This window comes from Oryzias melastigma, linkage group LG10, assembly GCF_002922805.2.
Source record: "Oryzias melastigma strain HK-1 linkage group LG10, ASM292280v2, whole genome shotgun sequence".
Classification (NCBI taxonomy): Eukaryota; Metazoa; Chordata; class Actinopteri; order Beloniformes; family Adrianichthyidae; genus Oryzias; species Oryzias melastigma.
The window spans coordinates 2,894,986-2,922,323 of record NC_050521.1 but is presented as its reverse complement, the minus strand read 5'-3'; the positions used below and the strand labels follow the sequence as shown (position 1 = coordinate 2,922,323).

General features: G+C 41.2%; 1 protein-coding gene across 1 annotated transcript in view; it reads left to right on the top strand.

Annotated features, from left to right (window-relative positions):
• The window catches only part of pdgfc (platelet derived growth factor c), a 50,255-nt gene extending 30,282 nt beyond the window's left edge, over positions 1-19,973 (top strand). Inside the window, exons 2-6 of the mRNA XM_024262559.2 lie at positions 2,375-2,567; positions 5,952-6,132; positions 13,225-13,432; positions 16,452-16,672; positions 19,002-19,973. Coding sequence (XP_024118327.1) covers positions 2,375-2,567; positions 5,952-6,132; positions 13,225-13,432; positions 16,452-16,672; positions 19,002-19,115 — 917 coding nt within the window. The 3' untranslated portion in view covers positions 19,116-19,973. The remainder of the gene's footprint in view (positions 1-2,374; positions 2,568-5,951; positions 6,133-13,224; positions 13,433-16,451; positions 16,673-19,001) is intronic.
• The last annotated feature ends 7,365 nt before the right edge of the window (positions 19,974-27,338 follow it).

Sequence of the window (27,338 nt, the reverse complement as noted above, 5' to 3'; positions counted from 1 at the left end):
GTCACTGTGACGAGTTTTCAGTCCGTTAAGTTTCTTTTTCTCCCACTATTTTATAGGATAACAAAGGACAAAATAACGTATCATGAACTGTTTTCTAACTCACACCAAGTTCATGGAACCAGTGTGGACTGCTGGCTGTTGAAAAGTGCAAACTTTTAGATTCTTTATTCTCTAGATTTGTTTTTTTTTTACTGAATTTAATGAATTGCTGGTTTATCTTATGTGCGTCTGGTGCGTCCAGCAGCATTACCTTTTATAACCAAGGGGATTTTGTTCTTCATAAGCTGTTGTGCAGACAGAGCTACTTACACCATATTATGTCACATTTAAATGATCAGTCGGCTTTTTGATGTTGTATAAAAAATAAACTTGGATGGATCTGAAATCCTAAATAGGATGCATACAACACCAAAAGCATTAGGGTCAGTTTTCTGTGACAGACGTTAGGCAGAAGGAAGGCCGTTTCACTCATTCATTTTGGGTGACCACTCCTGTTGCTCTTGGAGAAGGCTGAGTTTTTTCCTCTTGCACATTCTGCAGGGGTTACACACACAGCTCAGACTAAATCTGTCTGTTTGTCTTGCTCTTGCAAGCAGAATGAATCAAATGGCAGAGCATAAATCACAGTACGGCAAAATATGGAGCAATCAAGTCCTAAATGTGTGCAACATAAATGTGTCTGCTTTGCTCTGGTTAAGGCAAACTCATCCATTCGACACATTAACAAACGTGCAGCAGCACTACTCCTGGCTCGTGGAGATTAAAGTATTGCTGCTTTTGTCACTCAGATGTTCTGGACTGATTAAAAAAAGACATTCTCATCAGACCTTTAGAAATAAAAACAGCTTAAACAAACTGAACTGAAGTCTCCATCGGATGGATGAAACACAAACATGTTTTAACCCAGTTTGTTTATTTAGAGCCCAGTTTGAGTTGAAGTTTATGTTGGAATTCTGCTCTGCTGACAAGCACTGACAAGAGCTCAATGTGGAATTCTAATACTGAGCAAAGCTCGTCTTTCTGGAGTACACTTGATTGTTTTATGGATTAGGCCTTCAAGAAATGTGTGGACATCAAATAATTTCTGTTTTTAATCGTTCCACATTTCATTCCAGAGGAACAGAATGAGCTGGGAAAACTGCATTACCGGCAATGATGCAAGTGGGAATACTGAGTGCTAAGGTGATTATTGAGTTTGATTGAAAAAAAATAAGATGGTGTTTTAGGAATGCCTTAAAGGCTTAAAGACATGTCACAAATAATGGATGAATTGCTGCACGCCTTGGTAGAGATGGTCCAAGCTTAAAACACCCTATAAATAAAAAAAATTAAAGAATAAAAGCAAAAACTGGCAGAGCAACGAGTAAATTCGCAGGAAATGTACAGAAGAGTTGGATTAAAGCTGGAAATATAATATACTTCCAAATGCAAAAAGTTCTGAATAGGACAAAAACCTGAAATCTAACCTCATTAAGTGCAGGGATGATGTCCATGTATGTGACATTCTATCCACTGAAAAGCTGCTTCAGTCACACAGGAAACATGTTCTCCTCACATGTACAAGCTGCAGTTAGTTGGTGAACAAGATCCTTTCTCAGAAACGTCATTCTTTTATTCACTTTCTGAACTGCAGTCGTTAGTTTGTATGTCATTTGCACATTTATTGCATGATTAAACTATAATTAGTCAGAAACAGTAATATTTTGGATTCTGCACACTTATCCAATTAGGACTCATGAAGGAAAATACTGTAGTTTCTCCTCAGCTTTGGCCTCTCTTCCTGCAGCAGAACAAGTCACCTGTCCATCAGCAAACCACATGCTCCATGCAGGACCAGAGGTGAACGGTGTGAACGTGATTCGAACATGCAAACCCCCCACAAACAGTCTAGCTCTGAGATGACTGCTGGCTCAGATGGGGTGAAGCAGAAAAACTGCTCGGAACGAGCGATGATTTCACAGTTGCAGTCAGAAAAGCTGCAGGCTGTTGTTGCACAGTGGGCTCAGGTGGAAGTATCCTGGCGATTCTTCATCTGAGGATGACAAGGTCTCATGGATCCGCTGGGGGAGCTAAGTAACAGGCGTCTTTCCTGTGATTAAAAGCCCACAGCTGCTGGACCTGCTGTGCATGCTGATGGCTTTGTGGGAGGTCATCCGACTGTTTCATTTCACGTTCTCCTCACCTCTGGTTTTGATTCTGACTCATTTTAGTAAGCGTCAGTGACGCTTAAATACAAAATCTTTAACATACTGAAAGGTTTCAACCGTAAACACGATCATCGTGATTCCAGCAGGTTCTGAAGGAGAAAAGGTTTGGTCTCGTGGATTTTTGATGACATCAACAACAGATTCTAATCATTGTTTTTCTGTTTCAGGAGTCCAAGATTCCCTTCAGGAAAAGGTCATAACAGTGTCTGGAGAGGGAATGGTTCACAGCCCAGACTTCCCACACACCTATCCCCGGAACATCGAGTTAGTCTGGAGACTGGTGGCCACTAACAACATGAGGATCCAGCTCACGTTTGATGACAGGTTTGGGCTGGAGGACCCTGAAGATGGAATTTGCAAGTAAGAAAAGAATAGTTTTAATACTTTTTTTTTATCGGTAAGAATTATGTCAGAAACCCTCCAATGTGTCCATCTTACTGTGTCTGGCTTCGTCTGATGAGGGATTTCCTCTGCATGTCAGATCCATGAGGGTCTGCGGTCCAAACGCGTCCTTCTTTAAAGATTTAAAGTGTGGCCATTTGTGAAATTGCCTTCGGTCTGCCATAACACTTCATGAATATTGAAAGGCCTACAGCAGTAATTTGTTTCGCCCAAGGCGCCACCGTGGCGTTGATCGGAGCATGCATGTTTTCAGCTTCTTATGGATTGGAGCGGTCTGAATGTGCACACATGAACATGCATGGGGACAGGTCTTCCTCAGGACGCAGCCTGTGTGCCTCCATGTCCTTTTATTACATCTGATCAGTGTTGGAGCCCGTGAGGCAGGAGTCAGAGAAGGGTGGTGGTGCCTTCACTTATTACTCCTGCAGAGCCCCCTAATGGATGATAAATAAACTGCACTTCCTTTCAGGCCTCTCTGTCAGTATTTAATGTGGCAGGAGCAGAAGAGCATTTATCTTCTGCTTAAAAGAAGATGTCAGTGAGAGTTCAGCCTCCCTGATCAATGAGCAGTTTGTGATTCTGACTCTGGGCTCCATCGCGACACGCCAAAGCTAATTCAATCGTCTTAAGTGCTGTAAAGGGCTGTCATCTATTCCAGCTTCTGCTCCTCTCTCCCTTTGCTTTGTTCAGTCTCTGCTGGTCATTGAGAGAAAAAGAAAAAAGCGGCGTGAACAGCGGTAACCTGAGCCCCAGCACACCTGCCGGGTGCCTGCTGCCTGTTGATGAATGGGGCTGAGGTTGTTGTCAAAATCCTGTGGGGGAAAGTTGCACCACTGGGCCTGTGTGCAGACTCACAACCTTTGTCCCGTCTTTACAAGACAGCACTCGTCAGACACCTCCGAGCGAGAAGCCAGACAATGAAAAGATCCTTTTCCAGGGTCAGGCAAGTCAGCACCACTTCTGCTATTTCACTCTGAGCCTTTTTTCTCCTCCACCCCCAACACATTTGGCAGGCTGTGCGGGCAGATGAATGCACATTCACAGGCCTCCCTCCATCCCAATCAGCCTCTTCATATTTTGAGTGTGTTTAAAAATAAATTCCCTGAATTCTCCTCAGATTTTTTAGTTCTGTTTTAGAGTTTGTGCCAAAAACTGCCAAGACTAAAGAAGTATTGAGTCACGGTGCTGCAGCCTGTGTCGTGTCACCCCCGCGCTGCTGCACATGAGAACAGAGGGGGCGGCGCTCTGCACTGTCAGGGGATAAAACAGCCGCAGCGGGATTGGTGTTTGGCTCTCGTTGTGAGCCTGGAGCGAGACGTTGTAGCTTAGATGAGAAGGAACCTGTGTATTTCAGATGCTCATCTGCTATTCTGTTTGTCTGTGATACAATGAAAAGAACTCTCTGAATCCGTTTGAGGAGAGACACGTCGGAGAAGGATTTGTCTTTCTGCCGGTTGGCATGGCAGCAGAGATTCTCCCAGATGAGACTTTTCCAGAGAGGCCTTCCAGCTCCGTCTTCAGTCAGTTAAAAAAATAAAAGAGAAGGTGTTTATTCTGTTGTATTTTTCCCCTTAATCCTTCTGTTGGTTTATAATCTACATGCAGAGAAATCGAAGGTGAAAACTTGGTAGGAGGAGCTTTGTGACTCATCATGACAGTTGTGTGTGGAGTAGTCGTACATGCTGGCATCCCACTTTTGTGCTTGCTCACACTATTGTCCATTAGTAAATCTGATAACCCAAAGTTCAGCGTGCTAATTGTGATCACAATCTGCAATGATCAGGTCTAGATTATTGATTAGTCCTCTGTCCGTGCCGAGTAGCTGTCTGAGGAACAATTTTTACTGAAATCCTTGCCATAATCACCTACTCATGAGGTCTGCTTACAGGGCAGATAACTGAAGTGTGCACATTTTCTAAAGCTAAAAGTCAGAACTTCGACTGACTTTAGTTTATTCAACCAAACAAAACATCCCCTTTTAGAAATGTTGTTTCACAGAAGCCACTCTGAACCGAATCTGTCAGGCCTCTGCCAAATCTAAACTATGTCCCTGAAATGAAAATATCCAAAGGAGCCGAGCTGAATGAGAGGTTAGTGTGCCCACCATGAAAACTGCAAAAACTCCAGTTTAGCTTTTTACCCTGCACTTTTAAAGATCCACTCTGATCCCAGTGGTCTTTAACTTATGACTATAATGTTTTTAGCAAAAAAAAAAAAAGAATAAAATGATGTTTTCCAGGACATAGTTTTAGCAGAAATTCTTGTCCAAGGTGTGAGCAGAACCATTGGCACAGAGCAAACAGGGAGCTTGGGCTCTTAAATGTCCAAAAATAAGCTCTCTTTCAGAATAAACTATATATTTAGATATATAATGTTTTTTATGAATGTCCTACAAGCTTATCCGCCACGTCTCAAAGTCCAGTCAGTGAAAATATTGTCCAACTACAAACTGCTCCGTGTTTACATACAAACAAAACAGCTGTGTAGCATTAGTATGATGCAGTCATCAAATTAACACTTTTTATTAAACTTTTGGTTGCTGCTATGACTCCGGCAGGTTGTCTTCCAGTTCTGACTGGATACCATTAAAAATCACCAGATGTTCTGCTGCTTCATCAGCCGAAACTACACGGTACACAGAGAAGATTAGCAGAAGTGACCGCGAGGGTGTGGCTACGCGTGAGCGTTTGTTTACCTTGTGTGCAGACAAAAGAACTGAAAAAGTCCAAAAAATGACCAAAAATGAGACCTAATAAGAATTAATAATTACATGCAAATATTTACTCACCATGTGGCGACTAACTCTCTAACTTTTTCTTGCCAAAGAGGAGAAAATGCTTGCAACTGACGAGAGTCAGTCTGGACCCTTCAAGATAAAAATAAAACCTTTAGCAATAGACTTATGTCTCTATCGAGAAAAAGTTCTATTGTGATATATATCGTTAACGTTTATCGCCAAGCTATATATATATATATATGACACAAAATCAAGCAAAGAAGAGCTTTTAGTCTTATTTATCACTGAAAGTGAACAACAAAGGATTCCTGTAATTAAAGACTGTTATTAACTGGAAGGTTTTCAGGAGGAGCTTCTAAACTCGGTTCTGGTAAGATGTAAACCAGGCTGATAAAAGCTGCGTTTCAACATGCAGCCCCTAACCTGTCTCATCAGTGGAGCTGAAGTGATAACTTGTGATGATCCAGTTTTTTAGAGCTCAATGTTCAACAGCATGCTTTACTGTGTTCATGCACACTGCGGGGGAAACATCCCAAACACACACCAGAGACATCACAGTGTTGGAGTTCACAGTGTGAAGAGTGAAACTCTGTTCTTCTGTCCAGGTACGACTTTGTAGAGATCAAGGATCCGGCTGACAAGGGGCTCCCGGGTCGCTGGTGTGGGTCGGCGCCGGTGCCAGCAAGCCTCATCTCCAGAGGCAGCCAGATTGTCATTCGCTTCATCTCTGATGAATATTTTCCCTCTGACCCAGGGTTCTGCATCCACTACTCCCTTCAGTCCACGGTAGGCCCCCTGTGAAGTTTTTCTCCAGACCCAGACTACAAATGTAGTTTTTATATTCTGTTCTCACTGTTAAGTATTCAACTGCTACTAATGAGATTGTCTTGGTGCTTCAGTTTCCAAATCACTCTAGTTTCCCTGTGAAACACAACTTTCCCCATATGGGGTTTTCCTGACACGTCTTTATTTCCTGAGATCTACAGCAGAAACAGACTCTGCTGAATGATTCTGTTTGCTCTGTGAGGTTTAAGGTTAAAGTTTATCACATTCTTGCTGCTTTAAAAGTCTGCTTTGTACCTTACAGCATTATTTCAGCAAACATCCAAACTATCCTCCTGAAAACCTTGACTCTGTAAGGATTATTGCATTAGATCATAGTCCTTATTCTTCTCTGAAGTTTCCTTTAAAGTTTAGTTCATTTATTATAAAATATGAAACATACATTTAAAAAAAAAAGTTTTGTTTGTATTTTTTATCTGCATAAAGAGCAACAAGCTGTTCCTAAACCTTTTTATAAACACTCAAGAAACATTGGAATTTATTTATTGAATATAGTTTCCACAACTAAAGATACAAAATGATTGACTTGCATCTTGAAAGTTTAACAAACACATGAATGAAAAAGAAGACAAAAGTCAATGAAAAAAATGGATAAATCTGTGAAACTGTATTTTTCCAGAGAAAACTTACACATGTTATGTGTATTTATTTCTTAAATCAATCAATTCAAATATTGTTTTAAAAACATTAGAAAACAGTGCTCTTGAAAACATGGAACATCTAACAAGTCACCTTAAAGTGAATGCACGTTTTGGGGTTTTTTTCTCTGCTCTTTTTCATTTTTGTTCTTTATGGAGCGGAAACCATGAGGAGGAAAGGGAAACTCTGGGCTCCACACGTTCAGTTTGTCTTCCCTTTGAACCTCCCTCCGGCAGAGGAGGAGCTGGCAGCAACAGCGGCTTTCTGTTTCCTCTGTGGTTTACCAGCAGCTACTGGAAGTCTGGGCCACGCCGAGGCCAGCCATTCAGGTTCTATTTAAACAAGCAATGATTCCTCCGCACCACTTCCACGGGCTCAAAGGGGGCAAGAGTAAGAGCCACTCTGTAATTCACAGGAGGAGAGTTTAGAAAAAGTTACAGGGATGACGCAGAGAGCTTGTGAAAACACAGAGGAGAAGGGGCCTGTTGAATGCAGGGTGGCGAGTGTTGAGCGCCGGCTCCTGTGGGTGAAAGCAGCAAACAAAACATACATCATTGTCCCTGCTGCGTGCTGAAAACCCAAAGCAGACTTGACCTGTGTCGCCCTTTTGGCACAAAAAGATCACTTTTCCAGCTCTGTTTATTTTACGGACTAAAGTTCAGATGAACACCCCGGCTCGTCTGGTCGGAAGCTCGATTTATAAAGCAAACACATGCTACTTAGATGTGAACAGAAAGTGGAAAGCAGATGATGCCAGGTTTGTTTTCACACTGAACTACAGTTTGTTTGCAGTTTTGGAAGACGGAGGGTGTGAAGCTCTCAGCTGCAGTCACAGCCACGCTTTGGAACCAGATACTAGTCTAAACCTCTAATCTAGGAGTCCTAGAGTCAGGCGGAGAGGCTTTGAGCCGCGTTTTAGTCTTTGGAAAGACTCGACTCTGGGTCACATTCTCAGGGCAGATGCTGGGGATAGTAATTCATTACTTTTTTGGGGGTGACCGTGGTGCAGAGATAGAGCAGCCGATCTCTGATCAGAAAGCTGCTGCCTCGGTTCCTGACCTGCTGGTCCCTGTGCCGAAGCATTAGGCCACGGGTCTGCAACCTGCTGCTCCAGAGCCAGATGGGGCTCTTTTACTTCTCCATTGTGGCTCTCTGGTTAAATAAAACAAGGTTTTAACTGGTTAAAAGCAGTTAAGTACTCAAGTAAAAATTGCAGTAAAATAAACCAACTAAAACCTTATTTAACTAGTTAGCAGACAGCTGAACGACACACGTACATAACATAAATCGAGCTAAATCATTTCATTTTTGTGCAACACAGAAAATCTATTGGAAGCCAAAAAGCACAACTAGAATTAAGGAGCGCCAGATTATAAAACAGATTGTCTCTTTTTGAATATTATTTGAGTGTGCCATTTATGTCGAGAAATAGAGTGAAAGTCATTTAAATAGCTCTGATTAATTTTTTGAGCTGGATTTATCTATTTTTGGCAGAGATCTAAAACAAACAGTAAAATAAACTTTTTTCACTGCTGACATAACACACCTGCTACTGCATTGGCAGCATCTTTTATTTTGAAAGGAAATCAGATGAACCTCTGTAAAATATTGTAAACTGTTTCATATTTTGAAAAATAAGGGTCTTTTCTCTTCATATTTGTGTTTTCTTCATGCAAGAAAAGTTAATTTTTATTTTCATAATGGTATCATTGACATATAACTTTTCTAAAGGATGAGGTGCAGAATTTTTTTTGGACCAGAATGGCTCTGTAGTGTTGAAGGTTGCAGACTCCTCCATTAGGCAGAGGAGCCGGCAGCAGTCTGGGAATGTGTGTGTGCATAGACTAATAGGGCTTTAAAGTACACCCTTTACCATTTAGTTACACTTACCTTAGTAGCATCATTAAATTGTTTTAAAGAGCATTCATACTGCACCGAACCTTAAACTTGATCAGAAGTTGCTCTGATCACATCTCTCCATCCTCAGGGTGCTGAAGCAGAGGGTGAGGATCACGTGGTGTCAAACGGAGAGCTCTTTGGCAGCAGAACAGCCCTGACTCCATGACCTTCCAGTTCTGTTAAGTTGCTGGAGCTGCTTCACTTGTCACATGCGCACAGATTTTCTCTCTTCACTTGTAAAAAGTAAATGAGGCTGTGCTGAAGCAGCTCTGTTTCTGCGAAGCTTTCAGTGGAAGCACAGTGTCTCTTCTGGTTTGAATAAATTTGCTTTTTCTGTTTATATTTCACTTCAGTACAAGTCCTATAGTTTTAGGAAAGAGAAAACTGCAAACAAGGAATGTAATGAAGTTCATTTACTGCAATTTCGAAATAAAGAAGGATAGTTTCAAATACAGTTTTAAACATACTCAAATGATGATTAGTTTTTTTTCCTCACTGTTTTCATACTCGTCAACATTTCTTTATTGAAGCAATGATACTTAGACTCCTCCCCCTCTTTGTATGCTTTTCCACAAAGTGCTTTCTATAAGGAGGTGACTATCAGCCTTCTGTGAAGGTTGTTGTTTGTCAGAGACCTCCCAGGATGATATTTCAGAATGGTCATCCCAGCACGGTTAGCTGAACCTGTCATTGTAGTTACCAGGAGGATCATCTGGTTGTGAGGAACAACCATATGATCTGTGTTTGCAGAAACACGGCAAAACTTCCAGAAGCTGCTTTCTGCAGGTGATCACTCCCAATCTATACTGAGACGTGCTCTGACCCACCTCTGCAGGCCGGCCTCAGCGTGCTAACCCTGAATGTGTCTGAGCACGGAACCATCACAGGAGCCAAATGGACCTACGGGTCAAAAGAAACAATGGTGCAGATTTCCTGTTGTGAATGTTTCCCTAGAGTCAGTCACCGAGCATGCCAAATACTTTAGTTACAACAACCTGAGAGTGAATGTAAAAGCCGAGCCCTCTCTGATCTGGTTCCTCATCTGCCTGAACTTAAGCTGCAGCTTTAGCGTCCAGCTGTTAGCAGCTGCTGTTTCAGAGCTTTTCCTCTGTTTAAAGGAGTCACAATGTTACCCTCTGCCCATCAGTCACATGGGATCAGAGCGAGCAGTGAGCTGACATGTTGAACAAACAGTTCAGAAGATTAGGCTTTTCTGTTGTGGGAGCCCCCCCCCCATCAATCTTCTTCGACTGCACACTGCAGCCTGGGGAGCTGGGAACCTGAAACAAATAATTGTGTCACCGGGCAGAGCCTTGGGAAGGTACTGATATGCAAAGTGACTGAGGAGGTGACAGAGGAGAACTGACAGTGGATTATGACATTCTACTGTTTCCATAGCTTTCAGCTTCAGAGAAAACTGTCAGCAGACGAGGCTGTGATGACTTCACTCTCTTCTTACTGAATTTTAACATTTTAACCCTAGAACACTATTGCTGGGTGAGTTTCAGCTGAGCTTTTTTTTAGAAATACTTTTTATTGGGTATATTACATTGGGTAGAAATTACCCGGCAGAAGTGATGGTTTAACTTTTTATAGCGAAAGTGTTCTAGGGTAAAACATGTTAAAATATCCAAATGTAATATTCCGTGTACACATACAGACGTCATGTGGCTCATCCTTCTGAAGGTTGTCAGCATTTTGTCTCTTCTGCTGCTGCCTGATGTTTGATGCTCTCCTGCAGCAAGTCTCCCCTCACAGGTCAGCATGACTTAAAGCACTACTTTTTTTCAGCAGAAATGACAAAAAATAAAGTCGCCCACTCCAGAGCAGATGATTATTTCTTCAGAAGTGTGACTAAACACTGGAACAGCTGTGTATACTGTTTGTTCTGACAGTAATGGCCCACGTTTTCAAGGGAAGTGGTTTTGTTATGTGTGCAGGTATGGGAAGCTTTTTCAAAAAGCAAAGGTTTTTTTCTCACACACAAAATATGGTAAATGGCATATACATTGGTCCTTTAGTGTGCTTTTTAAAAAACAAAAAAACACATAACAGCGAAGGGTGTATTGTACTTAACGAGAGAGCCCTGTACCTATACAGCACTTTTCTACCTTACTTGAAGACCCAAGGTGCTTTCCAGTCTCAGTTATACATTCACATGCACATTTACACACTGATGGTGCCTCCACTGCCTAACATGGGTGCCAACCTATAACCACCAGGAGGGTTCAGTATCTTGCCCAAAGACACTTGGTCACATGGGCAGCCAGGGAACTACACCTGCGATCCCCTGCCCAGAGGTCGACCGCTCTACCTCTGCTGGACATCATTTCAATAAAGTCATCAGAGAGAATAGCACAAATGTTGAATAGAAGAGTTCTCCCTCTGCAGCTCACAGATATTGGCCCAATCCGAATTCTTCCCTTCTCCCTTCCCCTCCATTTATCCCTCCAAACGGAGAGTTAGGAAAAAATTGTGTCTCATATTTCGGACGTCCCTTTCGTCGATGACATCATCATTAATCGCCAATCCGCTAGCTTTAGCGCAGAGCTTCCAGCGTTTGAATGTACCTGTTAGCCTTACCGTTACCGGCTTATTAAACAACTTATCTTGTGGTTATTGAAAAGAATGATTGTGTGCAGTTTCAAGTCGAAATATGCACAGACTGAAGCACCGCCTCATTGTGCTTCACTGCTCACAGTGCTTCTCACTAGGTTGTTTTTGTGTCTGATGGTGTATTTCTATGTGAGCGTGAACAGACTATATAATTGAGGGGAATGCCATTACAGACAGACAGGTTAAAGGTAGCAGAAAGAGGAGGCCAGAAAGAGTCAAATCACCCCAGACCCAGTCATGAAGAAACACTCTCAGTAAAATGCGTACATATTCCACGACTTTGCACTCTGAAATACCGTGTATAATATACGCCAAACACGTTTTTTGCATGCATATGATACGCAATGGTAGAGGATGGGTTGTGCCGGCGTACAATATACACAACTTTTTAGGTTTCGTTTTGATCACGTGGTCAGAAATCCTCCAGCTCTTTTCTAAATGACGTCGTTCCTGGTTAGGGTTAGGATTACGGTTATGGTTAGGGTTAGAAAAGCAAATTGTTCGTTTGTGGGGCTGTCTGTGATGCTCACGCCTCCACCAGGGGACGTGTCAAATGTGGAAAACACATTTAACACGTTTAGGACCGCGCGTATTATATGCACGCAAAAACCGGCTTTGGCGTATATTATACACGGTATTTCCCAATTCGTGGCATTTGTACGCATTTTACTGAGACTGGGCTGCCACGTGACCTTCAGCTTATCCCATTTTCAACACTCTTGTTTTACTGTTTTCTATTCAGTGTTTTTGTGTAGCTTCTTATTTAGCAGCTGGATGGCTCAGTGGGCTTTTTTGTTTGACTGCCACACAGGAATCCTGGGTTCAATCCCCAGGGTTGTCCACTGATCCCCATCCAGATTGGGTTGTTAGGCAGACCCTTGACGCTGCTGCCTAACTGGGTCCCTGTTTCCCTTCAAGAACAGCGTTGTGTCAGGAAGGGCATCCGGCGTAAAAACTCTGCCAAAACAGTGGATGTTGTCTCGCTGTGGTGACCCCGAATTTGAGACGCCGAAATGTGAACACACACTGTGTAACTGCTTATTTATTGAATATTCCAAGCATCGGATTTCCTTTCTTTGAACACGTAAAATGTGGTGATTAGAGTCTAATCGAGTTCTTTTATGGATACAATCAAGTTAATCATTATTCGCTTAGAATTTAAAACTATAAAAACTATAAATAAAAATGTCAAAAAAGCTCTATTTTTAATCTTACTAGCTCTTTTTATTTATTGATCATCCATAAAATAACATAACATAACATAAAAACCTGGGATTTGGGGTTGTTTAGACTGTTCTTCTTTGTGGTTTATAAGTTTGTCATATTAATTTATTCAGGTATTGTCTGAAGAACTTTTTGAAAACTCTTTGAAAAAAAGAGCTATTTGTTAAGTGAACAGAACACACATCCCGCTATGTGATTCACCTGTACTCAGCGAGAAGCAAGCTTGTGACTGGGCGTCTTTTTACTTTCACCACATAGAAAAGTAAAGACAGTGGAGACAACAGGAAGACAAACTGGCACCGATTAGGTAACAATAAAAAATAGGGTCCATTTACATCCTGATTGATTTGATACCTTTTTACCAACATTATCTTGTTCATAACTGTGGTTTTCAACCAATACTACTAGATAGATTTTTTGATACTATTTGTTTCTTTTTAAGAGTGTCAGTTAGTAAATGTAACGGTGGATCTCAGCAGTCAGCACAGTTCATACAGACATTTCTGTCTAACCCGCTGACCTAAAGATGACTCATCATAATTTCTGTTCATTCAGTCCAGTTCCGTGTTCTGTTTACAGAGTCAGGATGTTTAGAAAAATGCAAAAATCTTCCCCTTCATTTTAAAATGGTCCTCTTCTTATGTGTGTGTTCTTTAGAGTACCTCAGAACCGGAGCTCCCTGCAGCTCCTCCCTCCTCCATGCAGGATATGGATGAGCTCTCAGAGACTGTGGCGGGGCTCAGCACCGTGGAGGAGGTCATGAAGTACCTGGAACCAGAGCGATGGCTGCTGGACATGGAGGAGCTGTACAAACCTTCATGGCATGTGCTGGGGAAGTCATTCATCCACAACAAGAAGCCTCGAGGTTAGAGCCACTTACTCCTCTGTTAACACAGAAAAACATGAGGTTTATACCTGAACATATTTGCTTCATTGAACAGCAGACCTTTCACATCAAACATGTTTGACGGTCATGTTGTCAGTCTGGGTTTGTTTCATGGCGTGAGAGTAGAAAGAACAATGACAGATGTAGATGCAGGACTGGAAGACAAAACTGGATTAGAACTCCCAAACTGAAGGGGGAGCCATCCTATTCAACGCCAGTAATTCAGAGTAAACTAATCTGAACTAGAAAAATAAACTTTTAATGTGCATTCACACCGAGCGTGAATCATGCGGCAGAGGCAGCACGATTGTTATGTCAATGGCACAGGTGCAATCTGAGGTCAATTGAAGTCAGGCGGCGCAAAGGACAGGCAGCAGCTTGGTTTGAGCGACGCGGCGTGAATTGGGCGGCGCAGCCAACATTTAGATATCTGAAGTTTGACAGGTCGCCGCTTTGCATCTACCAATCAGTAACTCAGCATTGGGCACGTGACATTTTCTGTGACTTTTGCTACTGCGGTGGGGTGCAGAGGCTGCCGACTCGGACTTCATCGAAACATTAAAAAAAGAAAGGGAAAAGGTATCCTTGTTTTATTTTTTCCCCCTCGGGTAATACGAGCCCTAGGGCCTTCAAGCTCAAACACAGAGACACAGAAACACAGTGGAAGTGGCTGTCAAACAGACACAGCCCCTGAACCAGGAAAATCTTTTAATAATAATTATATAAACCCAAACATGGAGACATGATTACTGATGTTTTTATAGAACTCTTCACAGTGAATAAACCTGATTTATTTAAAAAAATTTCTGTGTCTTCCATACATTCTAATTGAGATATTAACAGACATCTTTCCTTGTAGCGATGATTGTATGCATTAGCTGGTAGCTCCTCCCACATTCGGCCACAGCGTGAAACTCAGAAACACATTTTTTGACAGTTGACAAGCAGCAAAGTTTTTGCGTGGCGAAAGAGGGGCGGAGCACCCGAATTTGTCTCGCGAATCGTGTTCGGTGTAAATGCACCTTAATGTATGGACCTCAAAGATGTCATGGCAATTTCCCCTTTGTGGGATCAATAAAGTTCTATTCTATTCTATGCTATTCTATTCTATTCGATTTATGCATAAAATGTGGTTTCTGTTTGTTGGATTTGCCTGACACAATGAATTTGAAAGGTCAGTTCTCTTTGGACAATAAAACTCTAAGTAATGGAAAAAAAGGTAAATCTGGAACATAGAGGATATGCATAGAGGCAAAAGCATGGGAGAATTAGTTTTTATCAGACCACAGCCTCTGTTCCTTACGTTTCGGTAAATATGGAATGACCAATTGTTGAGTACTACCAACAAACACTTGGAGACATTATACAGAAAGAAGCAGTTCCCCCTTTTGCCCTTTAGTTGTAAATAAACGTAGATTTGAGTCCCTGAAATAAACATATTTACAGCCCAGTTTCAAGGACCTTTTTGACGTTTGCTGCTTGATTTCCATTTATGACAAGAGGGGAGGCAGGTTAAATCAGGTTTAAATCAGAGCTCCTTTTTTGTGGCACATTTTTTTCTTCTATTTTTACCAGCAGGTGGGTGGACCTATGGGTGAACTAACACAGCTTTACTTGGTTCTGGCCAGTTGTTATTTAGAAATGACTTTAAGGTGGGTGGGGTACAGTCTGGTCACAGATCCTTTCCCTTTCAAGACTCTTCTGCGCTACCTGGCAGGGACACCCAGCCCTGGAGCTGCAGCATGCATCTGCATCGCCCCTCAGATTTTAATTGCACGTCCCTTTGGTGGGAAGGTATCAGTGAATATAAATAGGAAGTGTCCAGCTGGAGATGTTTGATCTCTTAGTATCAATTACTTTGGGTAGAGCTTAGAACCAAATCAAAGGCCCCCTGTGACCACAACTTAACTCTTCACAAGTCTCTAAGATTAAGAAAAAACTTCATAAAAATAATGATAGTGATTATTTAAATCAGGGGTGTCAAACTCAAGGGGCCAAAATCCAAAACACACCTCAGGTCGTAGGCAGGACAGGATCAACATTTATTGAACACTCTAAAACTACATTTTTAAATCGTTAAAATCCATCCATCCATCCATTTTCCTGACCGCTCTGTCCCTTTCGGGGTCGCGGGGGTGCCGGAGCCTAACCCGGCTACTGAAGGGCGAAGGCGGGGTTCACCCTGGACAGGTCGCCAGTCTGTCGCAGGGCCTCAATCACACACACATCCACTCTCACATTCACACCTAGGGACAATTTAGAGTCACCAATGAACCTATGAAGCATGTTTTTGGACGGTGGGAGGAAGCCGGAGTCCCCGGTGAAAACCCACGCATGCACGGGGAGAACATGCAAACTCCACACAGAAAGGTCCCAGCTGGGAGTCGAACCGGGGCCTTCTCGCTGTGAGGCGAGAGCGCTAACCACTGCGCCACCGTGCAGCCCAGATGCTGAAATTGATAGCTAAAAACACTGAAGCTGATAGTCAGCTAAAATATTAGCTAAATGCCTAATTAACCCTAAAAAAAAAAAAAAAACTTAGGTTATCCAAAACAGCTGGCCTGTAGCTGAAATATTAGTTAAACTCCAAAATACCCGAAAAAAATCTTAGTCGATGCCAAAATATTCCAAAAAGCTAGCAGAATGACAATTTTTAAAACTTTAAAACCGTAACTTTTTAGCATAACTATGAATAATAAAACGGCAGGAATATTATTCCAGAATTAATCAGCTTAAACCTTAAATAACTTTCAATATTTTACTCTCCATAAAAATATATTTTGTCAAAATTATGCAAATTAGAAATAAGCACAAGATAGCATTGGGCCTTTAATAACAATAAAATAAAATGATCTGGAGGGCCGGATCCGGCCCCCAGGCCTTGACTTTGACACGTGATTTAAAAGCACCATCTCTAGTTGATCATTTTGATCAGAAACAAGGGACCAGTAAAAGTATTGACCTAAGATGTTTTAACATCTTTTCCTGTGACTTTCAGGAGGAGCTGATCTGAATTTGCTGAGGGAAGAAGTTCGACTGTACAGCTGCACTCCCCGCAACTTCTCTGTGGTTTTGCGTGAAGAGCTGAAGAGAACAGATGCCATTTTCTGGCCCAGCTGCCTCCTGGTGAAGCGCTGTGGTGGGAACTGCGCCTGCTGCTCTCAGCGCTGCTTCAGCTGCCAGTGCAGTCCTGCCAGGGTCACAAAGAAGTTCCATGAGGTAACCACCGCTTCGGCTGGGAGGGGACGCCACACTCATGATTATTGGTGCTCATCTGAAAATAACATGAAAAAGAAACTTCTCAACCAAACTGCAGACAACATGATCAAATGATGCTGATTTAAAAAGACAACATGCAAGATGAGAATGCAGCACGAGACAAGATTTGAAAATAAAACATTCCCATTTGAGTGCAGTGACTCTGGTATATTCAGTCTGCACCATGGTTTGTTTACTTGGAACGTCTGCTGTAAAATTTCCCCTAAACTCTGATGTGGAACAAAGAAGACACTCTGCTCTGCCTGAGAAAGAGCATCCCTGTTCACTTGCAGGTAAACTATGGTGCGATTTATTTCTGTGAAAATTCAGATCGACTTTCCAGAGACCAGAGAGGAAGAGAACGAAAGGCAAGAAAAAGTGTAAGCTTCATGTTAGGAAAAGAAACACAGCTTCAGAGATGCACAAGCAAAATGTTTAATAGGTCAGTTGTGTGCTTGTGAAAAATGATCATTTATATAATGGTCAGAGGACTTGTGCCTGTAGCGAGCATCTGGGTGTTTAGATACTCGAGATCTGCTCCCGAAAATTTGAGTGCGAATATTCACAACTTCCAGGATCGCTGATACGCGATCTTTATAAATGTTGTAGAGTGTTGTAAAATATTATCTTGGGCGATGTATTTTTGCTCTGAAATCCAGAATAATGTTGGATTTAAGTTTATGAACTAAAACAAAACAGAAAGAGCGGCGCTAATGTCACTGGAAGTAAAATCATCTTTGTGTCAGTGAGGTTTTCAAGGTAAAACTAGCGAGAGCTTGTTTTACCTTCAAAAACTGAGACTGAAATTCCGCTCACAGACATCCCTTCTGAAACAATGAATTAGCTTTACTAGCTTTATTAGTTTACATTCTTTTGGTTATGGTAACTCTTCAACAGTTGACAGAATTAACGTAATCTAGTGCATTCTGAAGCGGAGAGACGCAGCCTCACACTGATGTGAAGCTCTGCACAGCTGTAACATGCAGATGTAATCAACGTCAATCAGATGATTCTGCTGCAGAAAAAACAACTTTTTTCATACGGGCTCTGGACCAATACTTAGAACGTAAAATGTTGAAGAATTTGAGGATGAAAAACTGTGGAGAACATTGTCAGGTTTTGTTGTTAAATGATCCAAACTAACAATGATTTTTATGTTGTTTATGTTCCAGCTGAACTGAACCAGAAGGTTGATTAAAAACCTTTCTATCTAATCTAAGATTTCTTTCTATCTTAATCTTTATCAATTTTGTTGATTCTGATCTACTGTTCTAAATAAATGTATAAATGATGGTGATTTAATACAAATCATTTAAATTTTCATACATCTAATAAAATGACATAGACAAAGCAACAAACATGATGTTAAAAAATCGTTTTGCTTGATTCGTGAATCGAATCGGATCGCCACCTAAGTAACGATCCACAGCCGTACTTGTGGGACAAGTCCATTTTTTTCCCAGTAGCTGAATGAAGTTATTTGTGGTTCTCTCCTGAGAGTGCCATGTGTGAAAGGTGAAATCTAATATTCACTAGCGTTACCTGCTCATTCAGTCTGCACGCCAAAGCCTGTGTCAAAGCAGCCGGAGTGAAGCTGAGCTCCTCAGTCTCAAGGCAAACGCATCAACTCAACAACAAAGAAGTTAATCTTGATAACAAAACCCTTTCACAAGCTTCTTTAAAAGCCATACTAAGTCTCATTTCAGAAAACTTTTTACTTTTCATTCAAAACAAAACTCTGTGGCTGTGTAAGTAAGGCCCTCTCTCCATGAAACACAAACAGCAGCTTTCAGTTATACTTATCTTGAAACTGCCATTCATCTGTCCGCATGACCAGCAAAAATGTAATAAATGTTTAGCTTGAAGACTGGATGAATGTGGGAGCTCCGGTTTCATTTGCTTTGGCTGAAGGTTGGTCCGTTCAAAGGGATCTGCACTGAAGTGTGCAGCCAAAGAAAGCTTTTTATCAGAGATTGGTTAGCTATAAAAAGAAGTCAGACTCCTCTGCAGCTGAGTCTCACGCGTCGCGCTCGGCGGAGGGGTCCAGTTTCAGAAAAGGGCCTCCTGACGTTTAGTACGTTTGAATTAAGCAGTGTTCTCTCATTTACTGTAATTTTTTAATTGTTAACACAATAATTCCAGTAGATTCTGAAGGAGAAAAGTGGCGTGGGCCGCTTTTCTTCTTCAGAATCTACTGGAATTATTGTGTTAATGGTTGAAAAGTTACAGTACGTTAAAGATTTTGTTGGTACCCAGAACGTCTGACGTCTAGCAGTGCTCCTCTCAACAGGTTCTTGTGCTGAAGCACCGAGGGGGTGGGAGAGGCCTGCAGAAGTCCCTGACTGACGTCCCCTTGGAGCACCACGAAGAGTGTTCCTGTGCGTGCCGAGAAGACTCGGACTAACCTCAGACATGTGTAACAGCTGCCAAAAGAGGACTTCAGGCATGAACCCCTGCCGCTGTTCTGTACCTCATCCGCTTCCACTGGGACCTAACAAGATTCTCCCTTTATCCTGTTGTCCGTTCACTAATTGGATAAAGCAGAACAAACTGGAATCTAATAAATCTCCTGAATGGTGTGGCCTCTATGGAATACCAATGGTGTGCTTTGATGGAGGAGACTGAAACCTGTGAGTCCCAAAGACTTCCTCTTCTTCATCGATTGCAGGATTAGGACTTTCTGATTCTTTTATTCTATTTTTTTTATATTTTTAGTTTGGGCTGATAGTGTCATGGAACAAGGGAGCTCCTGTATTGTCCAAAAAGAATCCTCAGCTTCTCTTTTATTTATACTGAAGCAAACGATAGGTGCTGTCAAGAATTGTTCTGCTTTGCTCTTCTCTTGCTCTGCCACAGATTTAATCAGTGGTTAACTGCAGCTCCATGAGACTGAATTACATGTAAATATTTTTAACTTTCACTGTTTTTATTTTTTATGCAAAAAAAATCCACTTAATACAGGCTGTACAGTATAAATCCATTGGAGATCCTTCAGATAAAAGTTCTGCAAGATTCTTGCACGCATTGTCTAATGTGCTAATTGTTTGTATCAAGTATTTATTTGTCAATGACAGGGAATTTAGGACAAAATGTTTAGCTTTTTTCACAAATTCCACTGTACTAGTATTAGTCTGCTTTTTTGTAGCCTTTCTTAGGTTTCATCATGGATGTTTTTTAATTTTTCTCTACACCAAAGTTATTTATCTTTTTTGTGTTTTTTTGTTTGTTTTTTTGCTCCTGCAATAAATTCTTTCATTTCTAACAAAGTGTAGAGTTCTGAGTAGAGCAAACAAAGTTGAAATGGTGGAATATGGAAGCAGGTTTATCCAAAGACAAACTTTCAAAGCTAATGAGTGCTGTGTGCAGCTTTTCTCTGGTGCTAACATCATCACAGCGCTGTGGTCCAGATTGTTTAAATGAGTTAGTTTGTAAATCAGAAACAGCACAGATGGGAATGTCTCATTTTTTTCAGTCGTAAATAGTTCAGATCAAAGAACCTGGACAGAACCAGTACATTTAATGACAGCACAATACCTGATACCACGTCATCATCATCATCATTCTCAAACCTTTGTTTAAAGTCCCCCTCCAATGAAAATCATGTTTTTTTAGTTTCTAACATGTCTGTGTGTCATTTTTCTTCTGAAAGAGAACAAATGTCATAAGAAATCATTTAGTTTTTACATTTCCGAGTATTTCTCCTTTTAAATCAATCAAACTGTCTTGGACAGACTCTGTTTGAATGAATGATCTTCTTTCCATCAACAGCTCTGCTGCACATGCACTAAACCCTCATCTGTTCCTAGTGTCTAGTTCAGGTTCTGGAGAAGAGAAGATGGTATCTTCACATTGACTGCAGTCAAATGAGCCGCCGTTCACATTTCTGTGGTCAAATCAGCATCACTGGATTTTTGGTGTGAGTTTCATCCAATACTTACGGTAGCAGGACTGAGAACGCTGGAAAATCTCCACCAGACTCCACGGAGCTTCTTGATGTGACCACGGAAATGTGAACGGCGGCTCATTTGACCGCAGTTGGAAAGGATTGTAAATCAATGAAAGAGCATTTTGATGTTAGCTTTGATTATTTTATCAAGAACTCTGAGAAACCAATGATTGAATGTATTGATCACAGTCAATAAACATTGGAGAATTAGCTAAAAGAGTATTTGGTGAACTGGAAGGAGAAAGAATCAGGATTTTGGAGGAAGTTCTGTCCATGAAGATCTTCACTTCCTCGGATCAGAACCATACGGCTGGACATTACCCAGATTGATGGATGTTTTTATGTAGCAGCGGTGAAGATTTACGCTAGAGAGACACAGAGCTATCATAATCAGACAGGGGGATCAGTTTAGCTCCAAAAGCCACGCCCCCTCAGAGGAGATTTTGAAAACAGAGGATTCAGATCAACATGAAATATGTTTTTTTAAGACTTTTAGGTTGTGGGGTTTGATTTAAAACTTCATAATCATATTGTCATAGCCAGGTAAACCAACTGAGTCTGACAATGATGGCCTGGGCAAAAAAAAAAGAAAAAAACAAACAAAGCAGAAACCATTCGGAAAGCTGTTTTCTTTATTATACGTTTTACTAAGAGTCTTCAGGTAGGAGTCTGTTTTCAGGTTTTTTAAAACAAAAATAAAACCTGCTAGTTAGTCATATGGAAAAATTCTGGCATATTTGCCCTTCAGCTGAAATATTCTCTAAGATCAAAGATTCACATTTCTCTGATTTGAAGTCTTCAGATTAACAGGCTGAAGTTATTTGTCTCTGGTGAAGGTCTAAAATCAAATCAATTATTGAAAGTTTTAATCTTGTTTTCTTTTGGTAAAAAGTTGATCATAAAGAAAGTTTGTACTTTAGATTCAACCAGTGAACATCACAGCTTCAAACTACATCCTCACCAACCTTTGAAAGTAATTCATTGACATGGAGAATGGGTTCCAAAGTTATCTTCAATTTATTCATTAATTTTCCAAAAGTCTAACACTTTGTTTACAACAATCCCAGATACAACATTTTTTAGATACTATGTGCTTTTATATAGCACTGATTTGGCAGGTAAAAGACATCCAGTCAGTGGACTCTTATAATGTTGACCTGGATGACAGACTGGAACGGACTATGAAACGCAGGAGTCCTGTATATGAAGGGCCAGAGTGACTCCACCTCCAGGAGACGGATGTCTTTCAGAGTTTACAGGACTTTGTTAAATACTTTTTATGATGGTGATGTTGTATATTCCCTACAACACAAAAGTTTAAGGGAAGTGAGCTGCTGGGGGGGCATGCATCAACAGACAGAGACCTGCAGACCCGCAGAGGTTGTAACCAGTGGTTATTTGAGCTATTGCTTTCTTTCTGTCATCTGGAACCAAGCTGGACATTCTCCTTTGAACTCTGACAACAAGACATTTCCACCTCCAGGACTGCTTCTCTCTGGATATTTTCTCTTTTTCTGACCATTCTCTGTAAAACCCTGGAGATAGTTGTGGGTGAAAATCCAGGAGATCAGCAGAATCTGAAATCCTCAGGCCAGCCCATATGGCACCGACAATCATTCAATGTATAAAGCCACTTCAATCACCTTTCTTGTCCATGCTGGTGCTCAGTTTGAACCACAGCAGATCCTCTTGACCATGCCTACATGGATACATGCATTGAGGTTCTGCAATCTGACTGGTTGACTGGAAATTAGCATTAGCGAGCGGTTGGACAGGTGTGCATAATAAAGTGGCCAGAGAGTGTATTATATTTACTTGTTTGAAAAAATCCAACCAATCCATGATTGCATACCTGAACTATGTTTCAAGTTAGACATCTGACGACACATCACACCTCCCCCAACCATTCCATTTAAACATGACAGTAGAAGATAACCGTTAAATGAGTGTTACATAAAACGTAGCTAAATATGATCAAGATGAGATGTTAGATCTTCCTCCAAACATTTTCATGTTTAAATATTCAGACCTAAAAAAACACTGAAGTTTGTTTAGATAAGCTGTCTTCCTGTGAGTTTGTTGCCTTCTGTTTTTTTTTTGCCCTCATTTGCATACTAATCTAATTCTTTCACTTCTCCATTCAGCGTGAGCTTCAAAGTGCACCAATGAAATCAGCTGAAATAAATAAACAGATTAAAAAAACAGCTTATCTGGAGATTGTTTTGGTATTATCCCAACTGTTGCATTAGAACAGTAACACAACAACACATCGGCCATGACTGTCTGCTGAGCTGTGTGATGAACGATGTCAATTAACATTTTCCTTTTGACTTCTTTGTTTTAAAGTGCTCTATGGGCGCAGGTGAAGAAGCCTTGAAGCACTTTAAGAAAGCCTCGGGTTTTATTCAATAACAGTGTTGTTCATACCTAACAGGAGAGGCTTAAATGAAGGAGTATTAGTGTATCAATAACTCTAATATGAGAATCAGTTGTTTGTACTCTTGCTCTCTAGAGGGGGATATGATTGCTGGATTATTCCAATAATTACTATCCATTGTTCTTACATGAAAAAGCCTTCAGAACAATGAGTTCATATGTCTAATATCTGAATTTCACATTCATTTAAATCTTTTAACAGCAAAGAACAGATTCAGTCCAGAGTTAAAGTCTTGACCCATAAGATTAAATGTTCAATTTCTGTTCAAATAAAAAAGTTAGAGCCAGAACTCTGCATCGTTGACAGGCAGGTAAAATAGAAATGCAAAAGGATTTAGAAACTTAAGTCGTCCTTTTGCCTCTTTTGCCTTCAGGAAAGGGAGTTTGTGTGTTTTGTGATAAGCCCTAACAGTAAAGCAGCAGTAAGCTCTGCCTAAAAACTCATCAAGTCTTTCTGCAGCTCGCTGCTTATCAGACACCGACCTCTGTTCTTCATTTTCCTTTTGGCCATCAGGTTACCTGGGAGGAGGTTCTCGTTTGTCCATCTCACACTGCGGTCCTGGAAAATTATTCTTATCTAACGTGCATCCTGGCAGCATTCTGCCCTGATGGCAGGTGAAGCTGCAAAAGCCCACCGGCTGCTGGTGCACTTTAATAATATTGACAAGTCTGCTTTCAGCTGTCGATCCAGTGTTACTGTGGCACCATCTGTGACACGGCACAGGCAGTTGGTCTGGCCCGGCCCGTGCTTGTAGAAATTCAGCGACTGCTCCACTTGACACCTCCAGCCCTTATCCACATGCTGCTCCTCTAGCTGCCTGCTTCTCCGTGAAACCCGCCCAGCCCTCACGCTGCATCCTGCTGCCATCCACTGTTTTGAAGTGAAAGGATCACGACAAGAAATGATCCAGGAGGAAAACAGACACAGACGGAAGCGGCAGAAGGTTTTGAGGCTTGCTCAAAGGCTGAGGCAGTTTCTCTCAACCTTCTCCACAAAACACACGATCTGCTCAATGAACAGACTGACCTTTAATAATTGAAATGCCTGCCCCTCCTTATTGCCTCTTTTTAACATCTCCATTAACATTATGAAATCACCACAGTTCAGGTGTGGAAGTTGTACCTGAACCTTTGCATCAGCAGAAAGGAGGAGGTGAACACTGCATGTGCTGATTTTAACTTTCTGTATTTATATGCACACTTCAGCTTGCTCTCTAAATGAAGGGGTTTCCATGACTGGAGTGTTCCAGTGCATCTGAAATCAGGAAGGGATAGAAACTGAATGTGCGAAATAAACAATTCAATATATGTGACCAAAAGCTCCTCAATCACCCAGAAGCCATCTCGCTAAAATATTTGAATGGCCAGTTAAGATGTTTGCCGCGTTTTCTAGCATGTTAAGACTGAAAAGGTAGGAGCCAATCTCAGAGCCCTGAGGTACACCCTGATTGACTGCTGTGTTAAAGGACACTGTTCTGTAACAAAGAATCCACAAATTTCACAGGAACTACATGGGCCGGAAGAAGGACAAATAACATCAAAATCTGCTCTTTGAAGAAAAGAGAAAACATGAATGTCAGACTTTTAGATGAATCAGCACCGAGTCCTTGACGAGTAACAGTGATGAAGTCCTGCAACTCCTCCTCATCAGTCTGTCCTTTGGGAAATGTTAAGATCTACATAATCGGGTGTCTCTGATTCATTAACGATACCATAACCTTCCTGCTGCAGCAAACATTCTCTCAGATAGAAAATATCAATAAAACATTTGAAGGTAATAAATCATTTACAAGGAAAGATTATGTTTGTCTTTCAGCTGTTCCCTTTGGAGGGGAGTGCTATAATAAATCGTTCGCCTCTATCTAACTTCCATCTCTGAGTCCTCCTCACTCACACCAACCACCTTCACTTTCCCTCAACCTCCTCTTTGGTCTTCCTTTAGACCTCTATCCCAGTAGCTCCAATCTCAGCATCCTATTTCCATCTTCATCATTGTTCTTCTCATCAACCAGTCCAAACATCTCCATCTGTTCCCTCCAGAACATCTACCATGATCTGGTCCTCTGATGTACTCATTCCTGATCCATCCTGGTCTCTCCCAAAGAGAACCTGGGCATCTTCATCTCTGCTACCTCCAGCTCTGCTTCCTGTCTCTGCATCAGTCTCTAAATCAACGACACAGTCTTCTAGATCTTCTATTTCATTCTTGATGACACTCTTTAATCAGATATCAACTGAAAACTTTAATTTACCTGTATCCTCTCATTTACTCGCAAAAACTGTCTTCATTCCTAACCTTTCCAGAACAAACCTCCACCTTTCTAGTTGCTCCTCCACCCTGTCCCAGATCTCACCAAAGATCACAATCTCATCATGATCCAGATTATCTGTCTTACCTCATCTGTCAGTCTGCCATTACCACAGAAACAACAAGGAGCTCTCCACATCTCTCCACTGTCTTCCAGCTCTTCCATGTCTTCAACAACTCCAGCGTTCTTCTCTCCAGACTTCCTCATCTAAACCACAGCTCCTCTCTCTGGATCCTGTTGTAGACTTTCTCTAGATCTGCAAAGACACAAAGCAGCTCCTTCTTACCTTTTCTGTCTTTCACCAGAAACATCCTCAAAACAAACATACCATGTGGGTCTTTCACAGCTCCACCTTCACCTTGAGCTGGATCTATTGGTCTGCTGTTTTCTGTCCTGTCAGCATCCTACTTTCTCTTAACCAAATTCGCAGTTTAGAAAAAAAGAGTCTCACATTGCACTAACAAGATAGTTAAGAGAGTTTTGCCATAGCTAAATTAGCAAAAGTCTGACATTTGGTCAGCTTGACTTGTTAAAGAGTGGTCCTAAATCTTTAAGGTCAACTGACAACTTTTGCTTCTCTAAAAGAACTGAGAAAACAAAGGTGGGTTATGAAGTGATGAATTGAGACCCTTGTTCTCTTTCAAAAGTTTAAAAATGTGTGGAGGCAAATGAGCATAATTACTAAGCAAATGTGGGGTGTGAGACTCAAATCCTGAACAGGATGAGTGTCTTTGAGGAAAGATCTTGTTTCTTGTGAAGATTTCTCACAGGGTCCAGTCCCCTCAGTGAATAACCATCAGTCACTTTATCATGTTGACAGATCAAGTCAAAAACCTGGTTCAGACTGCAGGAAACTTACAGCTAATGTTTACTCCAGTTTAGAAGATAAAAAGCTAGCTATTTGCAAGCTACTTAGGTTAATTGGTGACTATAAATTGTCCCTTAGGTATGAATTTGTGGCCCTAGGATGGACTGGAAAACTGTCCAGGTTTTATTCTTTCCTCACCCTAAAGCAACTTATAGGCTCCAGCAATGCTGGACTTCACACCAAACAAGGCAGGCGTAGAAGATGGACAGATGGGCATTTAATGACAACATATGCACGTGGGTAAATGTTACTGTAATAATGGGCAGAATGTTTTCTCCATGTGTTAGTACATTTATTTTTATGAATCCATTTTATCTTTGTGTTAAGCCAGTGAAATCATGTAGAATTTGCTTCATATGTTTGGATCTTCTCCTACTGGACCCAAACAAATCTCAAACATTTCTTTTATTCTTTTTTTAATGAAACGCTCATTTGTATTTGGATGACTTCCTGTTAAAGCCTGCTGTGCAGGGGAGTTGAAAGACTTCAGCAGCTCTCAGTGCAGTTGCCTGGTAACCATTTAGTCTCAGACGAGAGCTGCAAGCTCCAAAACATGAACTCACTCTTTTGAAGATTTCTATGGGGGGATTTCTCTTTGCCAAAGTGGCAATTAGCAATCAGATGTCCGTGTTGATGTGGAATTTATTTAATGACATTCACCTAGGATGGCGTCTATAAGATCTGCATAATTAATTTTTGCCAATTTGGAAAAGTCAGATCAAAACATGATTCTGCTGACTGGTCCTTCATAACCATAGATGTCATCTGCCATTTGACTGTGTTATGAATGTATTACTTTATTGGTTGCTTGCATGAATAAAGTGATAATAGCCGCTGTGTTATTTAGGGATGAAATGAATAATTGTTCAAGAAAGTGTTGCTGCTATGTGGATCCACGTCTTTCCATTAACTCTCTATAATCCATGTTTTAAGAGAAAAACTTAACTCCAAACTAAGTTCCCTTTCTGCTTGGCATTTGAGCTCCAGGTCTGTGTTTACCTTCTTATTCAGAAATGAAATGTTGAAAGTCTGAAATTAAAGCAAAATGTCAGCTTTTGTGTTAGCGCC